The sequence below is a fragment of the Leiobunum rupestre genome, chromosome 3 (genome assembly GCF_980474605.1).
Source record: "Leiobunum rupestre chromosome 3, qqLeiRupe1.1.hap1, whole genome shotgun sequence".
In the NCBI taxonomy this organism is placed as follows: domain Eukaryota; kingdom Metazoa; phylum Arthropoda; class Arachnida; order Opiliones; family Sclerosomatidae; genus Leiobunum; species Leiobunum rupestre.
Window position 1 is genome coordinate 2,691,008 of NC_143386.1, and position 14,627 is coordinate 2,705,634.

The 14,627-nt window shown below is 35.0% G+C and overlaps 1 protein-coding gene across 1 annotated transcript; it reads right to left on the reverse strand.

Moving 5' to 3' along the window:
• Positions 1–5,936: 5,936 nt before the first annotated feature.
• Positions 5,937–7,323, reverse strand: LOC149949100 (uncharacterized). Its single transcript, XM_090169344.1, has 2 exons — positions 6,629–7,323; positions 5,937–6,489 (listed from the first exon to the last, which is right to left on the reverse strand). Exons 1-2 carry the CDS (start codon positions 7,321–7,323, stop codon positions 5,937–5,939), a joined length of 1,248 nt encoding a protein of 415 aa, XP_090025470.1.
• Between the last annotated feature and the right edge of the window lie 7,304 nt (positions 7,324–14,627).

Below are 14,627 nucleotides of genomic sequence, written 5' to 3' on the forward strand. Positions count from 1 at the left end.
TGTAGGTAAAGAGTTACACCCTTCAGAAAGAGCTCCTAAAGGGGAACGATGGGCACACAGCGCTCCATATTACCCGGAACAGCTGGCACCGGATATCCCGGTGTGCCCCAAAAGGCCGGGAAACAAGACCAGTGCGCCTCATACGGAGGTCCGCCGCCCCACAGCAGGCTACCCAATCCTGCGTAGTGGCCAGTTTGCACGGAACCTCCCCGTTAGCCTGAGCCGAGATTCAGTTTCCCGATCAAACCTGACCGAAGTCGAAGGTGGAGATAGGACCATTTGATCAGAGCAAACATCTTCCAGTGCGCCACCGACCTTATTGGTTACAAGATCAAATTGATATTGTAAGGTTAATTATTTACATTTATTGATCGTACTCCCAGAAGAAGGGGTAAACATTTTAAATTACTACACAATTAAATATTTCATTAATAATTTACTTTAAAAAAATACTGATCTATGCAAAAGTATAGAGCTTTTACGTGATTTTATATATTTTTCGTTTTCAAACAATTTAAGGACAATAGGTATACTGTATTAAGAATATATATATTAACCTATCTTAAAATATATATATATATATATATATATATATATATATATATATATATATATATATATATATATATATATATATATATATATATATATATATATATATTTTAAGATAGGTTAATCCAGCTTGCAAAGCGCCTCGAGAAACGTGTCAAATTTAGTAAATTGAACGCTGTAAACTTAATGAAATCTTTGGAAAATAAATATACTTCTACCACTTCTCCTTAAATAATGTTTCTAGTGCTTTCTGATAAACATAAGCAATATTATGACATTTTTATAAAAGTAAAAGCACGCGTATGTAATAGACAGAACGTTTAAAAAATAATTTCATGTTAATCGATTTAAAATACCGTAAATTGCAGTTCGCACCGAGAGTTTATTTAAAGAACCATATTATCTTATATTTGTTAAGATAAAATAACAGTAAAATTTATATATATATCAGTTAAACTTCTAAATTTATTTACTTTAAATTTAACTTCCACATCAATTAAATATTTGTTAAACTTCTGTTCTGTTGTAATATTATTTAAATTATAATTTAAATAATTTATTGAATTAAGAATAACTTATGTACTATTTAAACGTATAGATTTAAAACTAAACACTATTTAAACTTATACTTAATAATGAGTTATTCCTACATTTCTTAAACATATATTTAAATTCGAATTTAATTTATAAATACCAGCTAAAATGATTGAATAAATCTTTTTATATTAAATCAATTGTTATTATTTTCCTACGTAAGATAAACACCTTAATTCCATCCCTATCACACAAAGATTTAGCGTGGTAGATCGGTAGCGTGACAGTGTGTCGATCCAATAGACCGTGGTTCGATTCCTGTCCTTTTCGAACTATCACGCTGAATCTTTTCATCAATATAAAGAGATGTTGCACCACGTGAGCTTTAACTATAAACCATGAAAAGTTTCGTAGTATTTCAACCTTCGAACGCATCACCAGATATTTATCCGGAAAACACACGCTCTTCGTTTAAGGTGCAACTATCAAAACCCTTAAATTTTTAAAACGAAAAATGGGTGTGTTGTTTATCCGAGATTATCTTAACGGACACCTATTCAAATATAACGAAGGCTTATTCGCATTTCCAAATTGGCCACGCATCAGATGTTATTTCTCCCGAAGAAAATCAATGGGATTATATAAAAATTTAGATTCCACCCAGACGCTAAGAAGCTGATTTGGATAAAACAAAGAGTTAAAATAAAAACAGTATTCTCACATCACTTCAAAATAATGTACTTAATGATTTTGCTAACAGAATTGAGACAAATAAAATAGTAAAAGTAAAAGTCAAATACATACGGTAAAAGTGTATGGTAACAATCTTGATTAAAAATTAAAAATAAGGTTACAAAGATATATTCAAATTAGAATTCCGCAGTCATATCCCTTAGTGTCTGATTTAGAATTTCTGGAAAATGATTTTGTGATAGCGATTATCTTTCGAGTTATCCTCTGTCGAATCACGCTTAAAATATATCGCTTACCTACGCCACGAATTTTATTGAAGTACGAGTTAAAAAAGCCCTAGTTGTAAATAAATATAATCAGAAATATTTACCGAGACAAATCCCCGTAGAAGATTTTGAATCACAACCCAGGAGGAAGATGTTAAAAAATAGAAAGAACCCGCAACCGAAAGAACAACCAGAAGTAAATCCTCAACCAGACATCAATCTACTAGCCAATCCTTTAATTCGAATCATCAATGAAGCTATCGTTCCCCCAGATTTGTAAAACCATTTAGATTCCGCAAACCATAATAAGCCCATTACTCTCCCAAAACCAATTTAGCCTCCTTCAAAATTTCCACTAAACCGATACAATGGGATTATAACGAAATCGTGTTCGCGGCTCAAAGGTACGAGGAAGAGAGACAGTATAATAATGAAATCCAACCCTATACCTTACACATCATTATGCGGGATTTATTAGAACGTTGTAACCCGAGACAATTTGACGAATTAAATACGGCTATATCGTCCGATTATGAAGACAATTTATATTTTTATTTGGAGATACCAGATGGAATGGAAATTAAATTTCAAAATCCACTAGCGGATCTTTTTAAAATTACACGGATATTATTATACTGGTATACAAAAATTTGGACCATTAGACAGACATCCAGATAATATTACTTTTGGATCACGTGATAATTATGTTGAAATAAGAATTGGTAACGCTAAAGCCCCACAATTTGATAAAGAAGGCTGGGCGTTCTATTCGGTATCCATTATTCAACCGTTAATATTTGAAGCTCAAAGAGATGATTCTGGTAAAGTTTTACCACTATCTCTTCATCGTCAGCTTAAAAACGAATTGAAGTAGGCCACCAATTACCCACTTTATAACCGGTTCGATACACATTACTTAATAAAAGAAGAAAATCGAGGTAATTATTTATGAATTACATAACCACTCGACAAACAAGCTGCTTTTACCGGACCTCTATCTGATATTTTTAATATTAACGCTCAGGAATTTCAAGAAAATTTCATAAGTAGTCACGCACCCCTAAAAGTATGTGAAGAACAATTCACGTCGAACGAAGGGTATATTCCCATTCGATCGAAATCCCATTCGACCGAATTCAATATGTTTCCGAAATATAGCCCAAAAGGCGGATTCGGTTCAATGGGACCTTTTGTTTTGTTTTTTACTTCTGCCCCGAGATATAGCACGGTACGCAAAAAACGTTATACCTAAACAAAATTGCTACAGGTGTACTAACGGTAAGGTTAGGTTGGGTTAGGTTAGGTTAGGTTAGGTTAGTCTCTCACTTCCCTAGGGTGGCGCGCTTTTATAAATATATTTATGCTTTGAACTTTTTATTTATATCAAGAATACAATAATTCGAACAATTTCATTTTTAATGTGAATGGTGAAGTTTGTAGCAATTGCGTCGAGTAAGGCTAACGTGACTTCTTCATTCGAACCCTCCTTTGTGAGCTGTTTTCTCCATTTTAGCTAACTGGCTCCAATAAGACTATCAACACTTATTTATATAAGAAGTAAACCTATTTAAAAAACGTCTCATAAAACAAAATTTTATGTACTATAAAAAATAATATAAACGTGCAAAATTGGGCTGTAAACCGCACAATTGGGGTACTTTCGATCGATTGGGACTCAATGTTAAATCGTTTTCGAACGAATGGGATTTCGGTAGAATGGGACCAAAGCGAACGAAGACTCGGTTATAGATTTCCGTTACAATAAAAACGTCTCGGTTGAACCTCCTAAATGGGAAAGTGATACAAATACGTTTGACCGAAATGTTGACGAGGCCGGTTAAAGAATCGACGGGAAATTTTGAACGTCTCTCACTACATTTACAAATTTTAAACGAACTACCAAACTTTTTGGATTTGCACCTGTCAATAAGAGCCAGTTTTTATATTTATAAAGAAAATGGGAACTATTTTTTTTTTAAATTGAGTTGATGAGTGGTGTCGAGATGAAAATATTCGGTCCTTTAGCCAAGCACCTAAAAATTGAGTTCAAAATGGTTTATATTTCTTCAGTCTATAAAAGCAAGCCGCTAGTTCCACTTCAAATTCGAATGGAATTGGACAAAACACGTAACTTAATAATTTTTTCGAAAAGATTCCAACAGAGTAGAGGACGGTCGAAGACAGAATCGCGATATCTAGCAATATACCAACAATCTAATAACCATATGCTAAATGATGCAGCAAAATTACATTGTAGTATTCCAAGCAGCGTATATTACACGATAGAGGATATTTTGAGATTCAACGGTTTCCGTTAAAGGTGTCGGCGGAAACAACTTTTTAACTTTTCCCTCTGATAATTGGGCAAATGTTAGGTTTTGGTTTAAATCGAATATGCATACCACTTTTTAATGAAATCAGTAGATATCCGGCAGATCTCAATCGCGCCATTTCCGGAATATATGTCTATACAAACATAATTGAACCTGTTGTTACTGGCCACACTAACACCCCATTGTTACAAATTATAAAATTTAAGGAAAATAAGAACCGAGCCCCCGCCGATATTTATAACATTTTAGACTATTTTCCCGTACTATACGATCAAATGCAAACTATAGAAATTTAATTGAGATCTTACTACGGCGAACTTCTACCATATAAAACAGTGAAAATCAGAAATTAACTTTTATTAACAAGACTTTATTCTCAGTCTTAAGTCGTTTTACACCGTAGCATCATAACTCTTTAATAATTATGGAACGATATTACGAATATTACAAACATCGGGGCGTGGATTTAACGTCTGGGAGATTAGAATACTGGAAATATTGTAATGATGACGGTCGACTGTCACTAATTTGGTGATCTGGTCATTTTTGTAGAGCTCGTCCGCCAAGTCATAGAGAATAATTAACGAATTTTAATTTGATTCCCAAAAACCAGTTTCGGTCGGGGGGAGTCCCTTAATAAAGACCATATCGGGTAAAAGTTGAGATAAATATTGATATCCGGGTTTCTAGGCAGAAAAACAACAAATAATTTAATTAGGAGGGTTATCTATTAATTAATTTATCCAATTTATAATGTGTTTAATCCATGAAGTCTTCCCTTAAAAAATATTTAAAAGGGCGAGCTTTCGGACCGTGGTCCCTTTCCAAGCCCAGAATTACAAAATTGTTTGATTCATTTAAATTCATTATTCTTTTAATATTTTGTATCTTAATTTTAATTTTATTCCATTTCAATAGATTGTCAGTTGTCAAATGTCAATCAGACTGTCATCAGAATTCACAATAGACGCGCTCTGAGCTCAAAAGAGTGCGTGCTCCACTCTCAGGCAAAAAAAAGAGAAGAGTGCGAGTGCGAGTGCCGCCATCAAATACAACTGCGGTTATATATTTTACGACCTATAAACAGGCTGTATTCACTGATGTATATTTAACAGTTTTTTATTTATTCAAATTATAAAAGTTTTAAGTCTACGTAACCGTCTAAAACATTTTTTCGGGTACATTAACATAAAGTTTATATTTAACATTTTAATTTTATTTCATTCTAAAATGCATTTAATACCTTAGTTTCTTAATTTATATAATATACATAGAAGGACAAAAAAAAATGGCTTTACAGGCAATAAAGATATTCCGCGAGGGAGGTGCCGGGCGGAAAAGTGTTCAACACCGACGCGGCATTACCCCGCTGTATTGCGATTGCTATCCGCTGAGTCAAAAACGAAGTGGAACGCGGCTCCCCGGTAGCTTCCCGAATTCGACGACCAATAGAATGGACCAAAGCCAAACCATCGCGGCCGAAGGAGCCGAGACATTCTACCGCCACTGCTTAAAACAAATATCGGTGTTCAAGCCCAGAGTACTTCGCTTTTTTCTTCTATTCAGCCTGGGTGGCGTCCCAAAGAGGGGCTGCGGACGAAGACGCCAAATATGACGGAGCCAAAGGGTCAGTGCAGGTAAAGTCCCACACCAACGATTTTCCGCCGGTCCATGGAACAAGGGACATTCCATCAGGCCGTTTCCCGTCGTCGCGCGGGAGACCCGGATGCTCCAGAATGGATGGAACACCCGCGAAAACCAGAGCACGTTTAAGAATATCATTAACGGCGCCGGGTCTGGAGAGCCGTCCGGAACTCTTCTTACAGCTCAGGCCGTGTGTCCCGTAAGAGTCAACCTGGGCACCACAATTACACGTGTGAGGCACGCAGATGCGGGCCCCCAAACGCAGACCGACCGCAATCCGAAAGGAGTCATCGTCGAGGTCGGTTCCGAGAGAAGGCGACGGAAGCGCGTTCAGCCAAGAACCGGATTCGTTCGAACTAACCGAGAGAAGACGGGCTTTATCGCGATCATTGGCTGCGCCATTGGAAAGTAGCTTCGCGGTACTGTCATTAACCGGTCCTTCCCATTTTTTTGATGACTTCAATGGTCTGGAGAAGGTAGAACAGCCTCCGTCATAAGTTCCCAATGGCGAAGAGCATCGCGAAAAACCGGGTCCGGAGAAGAAGCAAAATAGGGCGGAAGAATATTTTGCACTAAATCAGCGACGCTGGAGGCTGACGACAAAACCCCGGAAGCGCGAGTTTTGAGGCATGACGAATTCCAAGGCCGCCTTTAGCCACGGGGAGTGACGATTGTTCCCAAGGAGCCTCATCCATAAGCGTATTGGTGACGTCTTGAAGTGATTTTCGAAGAGTTCCATCGAAAGACCTGAGGCCATCTTCACAAAGCCACACAGGAGCGCTGCGGAGAAGATACGACAACCTCGGAATGGCCAAAGAGTTTTTAACCAAGAAGAAACCGTGATGCGCCGAGATGTGCTCGAGGTTTCTCGCCATCACCTTTAAAGCCTCAGTCTTACTAGCTAAGCAAGAGGAAATAGCTTCAGAAGATAGGGGCGCACCGAGGAGCACGTAATTTGGTCGAGAGAGAATTTTCATTCCAGGTGCTGCCGCGGCGAACATAGATTTAAAATGCTTTTCGGGAAAGCCGCCCGGGTTAAGAAATAAAAGCTTGCACTTCGACGGGTTTACTTCAAGGCCAATGTTGGACGAAAGCTCCTGTAGAAGATGAAGATCTTTCAAGACGACATCAGGAACATCACCCAAAGACGAATCATCCAGGTACCATGTATTAAACTCTGATTGCATACGGCAAGCTACGTTTTGCCCGAGAAGGCAAAAAAGTGCCGGACCTAAGGGATCACCTTGCTGGACACCCCATTCCGAAGAAATAAGAGCCTCCCCGTAGGTAAGATGCGTCATTTTATAACATTTTATATTATAAACAATTGTTAATTGTTTTGCATGTACATGAACATTAATCGTTTACGTCTACAATGTCTTTATAGTTTATATTTAATATTTGATATTACCTTACCATTATTGACATCGAATATGTAATATTTAACTTTGGTCTTTCCTGATATAAAAAAAAAACAGCACTGGTACATGTTTCGAATATTTGTTCACAAAGGATGGGACCAAGTCTGTCTAAGGAGAATGACCTGATAAGAATATTAAAATTAAATCGACGTCAGAGTGATCATACCGTATGCGATGCGACAGGAATAAGCACTCCAAGTAGAGGTATTGATTCCTGAGAACATAAATTAATTAAAAGTATTTTGCATCAGAATTGTTATTAAACATAATTTTTTTGACTTAACTTATATTTTCAAATGTAATCATGTAATAAATAATTTTTAAGTGTTATTATTTTGTTTTATTTTTACACATTTAATAAAACGAATATACATCGTAATTTCTTTTTCACACTTGTCTGGGGCTTTACAGCTAATAGAAGCTTCAAATAGGACACATTTTGTATAAAGTACCTGTGTAATTCATTATTTACAGAATAAAAACTACCACTTTAATAGATTCTAAAGGAGCTTTAAAACAGTTAACAACCGGCAATTCATGGAAATTGTTAATTAAATTATAAAATTGTTAGAATGGTGTTGATTATACACGGAAACATTTGAGCCACAGCATAATAAAGAAATTTTTTTAATTCATATCCTGTAAGTCATTATCAATTTTATGTATATATTAATGACATCAGTCTATTATTATTACTTTTATAAAAACTATGATTATTAACTTTTATCTTGTACGACGTACCAAATGATTGTTTTATATATAGCTTGACTTTTTCAACTAAAACCTTACTTTAGTTACTGTCAATATTATATATCGGTAAAAATATTTAACTCTATGAAAAGTAAATCAGAAGTTTTTCAATAGCTACGTAATGGTTCAATCTTATGATTTTCGATGTGTATAACTCTCTAGTATAAAAAAAATATCATTTTTGACAAGGTCGACTATTATTGAAATCAAATCGCCGCTATGATCACAATGATCGTCAGGATTCATGGAATAATGTAGTAAACGATAAGTTTTAAAAAGAGTCATTTTCCCCCGAGAGTAAGAGTGATGCAAATGGAGCCAAACAAGCCGAAACTAATAGTGTGAGGTTCGCGGGTTGCCGACGCTTTTGAAATAACGGGAAATATTATCAGTTCAACGAAGCAGCCAGTTGTAGAAAAATATGAACGTACGGAACAAATACTATAAAACGTTCAGAGCTATTTTTACCTGTTTTGGTGTGTTTTTCATTACCCTTAATTAATTGGTTAACTTTTTAGCTATTTGTAGGTGAACAGCCTAGAGGTGTTGTTTAATTTTTATTGAGCGGTCACATTTTACCACGATTCAAAGGGAATTATTGGCCGTTCTATTGATTGACAGTTATTGTCCATTATAGTTATTATAATTATAACAATCAATAAAGCAAGTTTTTATTTTGATACATTCTGCATATTCTAACTTAGTCTATACAGGGTGTCGACAAAAAATTGATACACTGAAAATAACTCCAAATATATGTTAGCTAAGAATTTTAATCTTTCAGGACACAACGTGCAGGTGGTTACTTGACAACGGAAATTTCCATGACCTTGGTGCATGTCTTCAAGGTCATTTTAAATTTATTTCGAGAACCATTAGAGATACCAAGTTGGTTTCAAATAGAAGGATACAAAATCAAACCAGAACACGAAATTGTTGGATTAGATAACTTGTTAAAATAAATACCCCTTTGAAGCTTCCATCGATAATGTACATATCGGTTTTGACGATTCCCCGGAGGAGGTGAACGATGAATTAGATTATTTTCCCCCAAGTTCTGAATCTATGTATGGCAACGGATTATTGAGTTGGATTAATTTGAAATAAATAATATAATCCTGTATCAGGTTTCAGTTCTTTCATTCACGAATTACACCTCAACATGGAAGGAGGCAACGATCCTACTACCTTGAGGTTGATACTTAATCACCCAAAAATATTACGGCGTTTTTGTTATTATTAATTATTATTGTGTATGAACTATTTAATTTAGCGTTCTGGTATCATGGACGGAAAATGTACGGACTGGATAAGCCAGAAGAAATATACTTCAATGTCAAGGACGCCGGTAGTAACGGCGGTATTCGTGGTCTTGATCGGGCGGCCATGAACGACGTGGGAGGATTTTTAAAGTGCCCAGACATATACACGTTACAAAGGCCGGTGAGACGCAATTTCCGAAGAAACAAGATAGTGTATGGGATAGACGAATAATGGCACCTAGATCTAGTAAGACCATCGCTGTCAGTCTCAAGTGGAAATCTCAGTCAGGTATCATAAACCAAAAGGAAAGTAGTCGGGTGTGAAACGGCTGAAGGAAAATCATTTAAAATGATCGAAAACAAGAGTGGACCGATCACTATTTCTTGTGGTACTCTGCTCAAAAGACAATGAGTATCGCAAGAAATGGCCTAAAGGACCACCGATTGAGATCGGTTTATTACTAAATCAAGATTTCATTGCAGAGTGTGATCACTTACTCGGGTCGAAACCGAAGCGGCGAGCATAAAATTGACAATCAAAGCACACCCGACATTTTTCAAAGATTTATTTATATTTTAACACCTTATAAATGGTCTTTATTCGTAGGAATGTTGCAATTAACGACGCACCCCTCAAAAGATTAAAACCGATTTAATCGTGATTATTTTGATTAAATTCAATTTAATCACGATTAAGTGGATTAAATCACGTTTAATCATGATTATAATGTTTAACTCTGATTTCATCATGATTAAATGATTTAATCTGATTAAAATGATTAAATCTGTTTAAAATGATTAAATCCTGATTACAAAATTATATCGTGATTAGTATGATAAAATCGTACTTTAAATTTGATTTTAATGATACATTCTCGATTCGACCGATTATATTGATTAAATCGTGATTCAAATAATTAAATCTAATTAAAATGATTAAATCTTAATAAAATTAAATCCTGATTAAAAAGATTAGATCGTGATTAGAATGATTAAATCTCGTTTAAATCGTGATTAGATTTTCTAATCTTGATTAGATTTTTTAATCTTGATTACCCTGATTTAATCATTTTACCATGATTAAGACGCACCCAAAATGGAAATGACCTGCCCCTCGCTGTTAGGTAGGATTTCGTATGACCATTCTTTAAATTGATTGAAAATATATTCCTTAATGTTGCGAGTAATTATTTAAACCGAGCCATGCGTGCGACTTTTACCTGAAACCTAACAATCCCCATTTTTAGTTCCAAATCGAGATTTATATATCGAAGTGGGACTGTTGCTACGGACGGATTGTCGTTAAGTGTTGTATGTTTGTTTGTTTGGCGTGGAAAAGCGACGACACAGTAGATGGAGCTGCGAAAAATAATTTATTTTATAATTTATATTTTCGGCGTCGTCGCCGAGACTCGAACACAGATAGCCGCTGGCCGCGTAATCTCCAAAAACCAACGGCTGTACCAACCGAGCCACGCAACGCTCAGCAAATTTGATCTTCAACTTTTACCATGGAACACTTTTTGTTACGTGCCCGCCCTATAGGGGGGCGCATTTCTTCCATTGCGGGCGGAACGAAATTTTGCGTTTACTCAATAGCGGTACAAGTAGATTGTTAACTAGTAGTGCCCGTAAAGGCGGGAGAGATAGATCCGTTAGACATTGCAGCAGAGAGCATATAATATTATATGATCTCTGATTGCAGAGAGGTCTACCTCGTAGCTGTCGCAAAGGTCAGAAGTAAAAAATAAGTGTGGCACTTTCTTATCGAAACCGTGTTCGGTCAGAAGTAATAAGTGTGGCACTTTCTTATCGAAACCGTGTATGGTCAGAAGTAATAAATAAGTGTGGCACTTTCTTATAGAAAACCGTGTATGGCCAGAAGTAATAAATAAGTGTGGCACTTTCTTATCGAAACCGTGTATGGTCAGAAGTAATAAATAAGTGTGGCACTTTCTTATCGAAACCGTGTATGGCCAGAAGTAATAAATAAGTGTGGCACTTTCTTATCGAAACCGTGTATGGTCAGAAGTAATAAATAAGTGTGGCACTTTCTTATTAAAGGGAGAGTGACCGAAAAAAACAGTTGGTCTCATTCGATAGAACTCGTTGACGCGCACGCAGTGCCGTTAATTTCCGCCCCCTCCGACCAACCACCGTAAAGGGAGAGTTACCGAAAAAAAAGTTGATTTCATGAGGGTGGGCGGTGGCCATGCTTTAACAATGGATGGTGAATTTTATATCAAACAATAGGAAATCACATGGGCTCAACAGCTTTTTTATTAGTTTGCCCACCCGGGTCAGCTGATGGTGGGCGGCATCCACTCTTTAACTTAGGGTGGCAATTTATTTATCAAACGATAATAAATCACGTAGCCTCATTAGCTTTTTAGTTTGCCTACCTATGTCTACTAAGGGTGTATAGGTTTGTCCACTCTAATACACTGATGTGGAACTAATATTACGGCCTGGGCCGACTTGTTTAAACTATTGCTTTTGTTTCGGAATCTTTAATCTTGAAATACATTTGAAATAAACCAAATGAAGTTCAAAACAAATAATGCGCTTAAGCGTCTTTAAATTGAAAAGTTTGGAAATTACTAAGTCAAACTTTATAACTGGTTATAAATCGTTTTGACTTCCTTCTGGGGAAAGTATTGCGATCAAGAGCTGTGAAATAAAAACTCGTCTGGAGGTTTCATTGAGAAATTACAGAACTGACATATCAGCTTGGTGAAATGCTGCAACGCACTGAAGAACTTAGACTATTAAGAGTTTAAGTACTCTTAAAAGTATTGAAACGTTTTCGTTTTTATCATTTGCAGTACCTAACTTAATGTAAAATTTCATACATCAGAAAACAGTATCAATTATCTACACTTGGATTATTTAGTTCGCGAGATAAAATTGGGAGTTGGTCTTTAAATCGATTTAGAGTGAAATGGGCGTATATTTAAAAGCGTATTTAAAGTAATTCTAAATTAAATAAAAGATATTTAAGTCTGTTGAAATATCAGACTCAAGAAAAACTAAATGTAAATTCGACCTTTTACGTGAGATATTTGAACAAACATAAAAGCGATAGTAACTTATCGGGGCTAATTTATTTTTACAGTCACCTATTCAATAAAATCTATTTTTTTATGTTAAAGGATTGCTATGTGTTTCTAAAAGTGATATTTTTAAAAGCGAAGGTTAATTTAAATAATTAATTTAGACAATTTAATGATTAAATCATTCTTGTCCGTTTAAGCAGTTTGAAAAGCAAGTTGGTAAAATTAAAATGAACAATGATAGTCGGTGTCGGTTTGGTCAGAAGAAATTAAAAACGATATTTATAAGGTTTTGTTAAAGACCTTTCTGGCTTTTTGCCGTCAACCATTAAACACTTCATGGCTTACACTAATAACCTTTCTACAATGTGAACTATAATCACCACTGTTTTCACCTTAGTCCTTAACTTGTCTTTCTTATTACATGTTGTTATAACCTTTTGTAGTATTAATTCGTTACGTTTTTGGATGGATGAGTTTATTAATAGTTTCCATTCGATTTTTGTGTTTAGCCATTAGGGTTTGCCAAAACGAAACTTTTGTACGATTCTTAAAGCAGACTAGTTTTCATTATTCTTCGTATCGACAACACTCTGCAAAATCCGTCGATATCAGTGAAATTTATAAAAACTTTCCATATTTGTAAGCTGTCCACTGCAAGTAAAAGTTATATTCTTCACAAAACATCTAAAAAATTAGTTTTTGTTTAATATTTCTTAGAATCTATGATTTTTGATAAAATATTAAAGTATTTATTTAAATATCACGAAGTTAACAATTTTTTCGTTATTTCATAGGAGCCACAGGAAAATACTTTTTTCTCCAGCCTTGATTTAAGTGAATTTTCTATGCTTTTGACGCTATCTGTGCGTTTTTTAAGGTTACCTTATTACATATAAAAATTTTACTTGTCATCAGAAATGTCTTATGTTGACTTTATTAATCAAGTTATATGTCTTATTACTTTTGAAGCCCAAATTTATTTAAATGAACTTTATAATAATTATGTTTGCAGAAATAATCAAAATTAACCCGTCAGCGCGGTATTATACACATTGTTACTTCATTAAGTTGTTCTTAGCATTTATTTTATTAAATTCTAAATGGTTAATTAATATCCGTTCAAAGTAAATTTGACAGCAAATGTGATCGATCACTTTTAATTTGGAACCGAGTTTCTAAACCAGCGGTTCTGAATTTATATTTCAAATCGCCATCAACATCTCGATATTCTTACATACGAATGATCTCCTGCACATTAAAATTTCTGGTCAAAATAGATCATGATACCCTGTACACCTTTAGTTAATCGCATTATTACGATGTGGAGATTTTATAGGGCTCTTAATGCACATTTCTTATTGGTCCTAAATTATTTTTAACTTTTCTCGAACTTTCAATATTTCAGGTCTAAGAAAATGTTTTTATATTCGATCGTAACCAAAAGCTTTTTTTTAATTTTTGAATGTGATGTCTGTTCAATGGAAAAAGTGAATTGCACGAAAATTTCGTTCGTTTAACTTTGTCAACTTTTGATTATCGCTTTATTGATGGTAAATTCTGAAACGAAATTTTAAAAAACTATGACTTCTACGACTTCGAAACCATTATTGGATTAAACAACTGTACAAGGCTGGTGGGGTTTTTAGCCAGAAATGTAAGTCGACGTTATTGTAAATTCTATCAAGTACATTTTTGCGGTTCGTTTGCCATCAAGCCTGAAATGTATGTTTATTAAATTGCTAGGACTAGCTTTACTATATAAAAACGATTTTCCCGTTTAGCCCTAGAGATATTCCGAATAAACCAGGATTGCTCATTGGCTAAAATTTTACTCCTTTTTTTTTAACTAACTGTTCTTTGAGTAATGTGCTGTGAATTTATGTCCTAAGCAGGTGTCTACAGAATTGCTTCATGATTTGGATATCTTAATGAACATTTCGATATAAAATAATCTCTCAAATCAATAAGAAAAAAGGAATTGTTTCGCTATTTTATTGATTTTTTCAAAACACGTCAGATTCATTTCCAAAAATTGTTTTTATAACAATCTTATGCTTGACCTTTTTTCAGAGTATACTAAATCCATTGAGTAAGAACTTAAAGTGGCTTTCAATTT

Excerpts from the sequence above, each read along its gene's own strand:
- LOC149949100 (XM_090169344.1), bottom strand. The coding sequence starts at position 7,323 with ATGACGCATCTTACCTACGGGGAGGCTCTTATTTCTTCGGAATGGGGT. Across the intron at positions 6,490-6,628 it reads TCAAAACTCGCGCTTCCGGG|ACCATTGAAGTCATCAAAAA; the intron begins GTTTTGTCGTCA and ends TACCTTCTCCAG.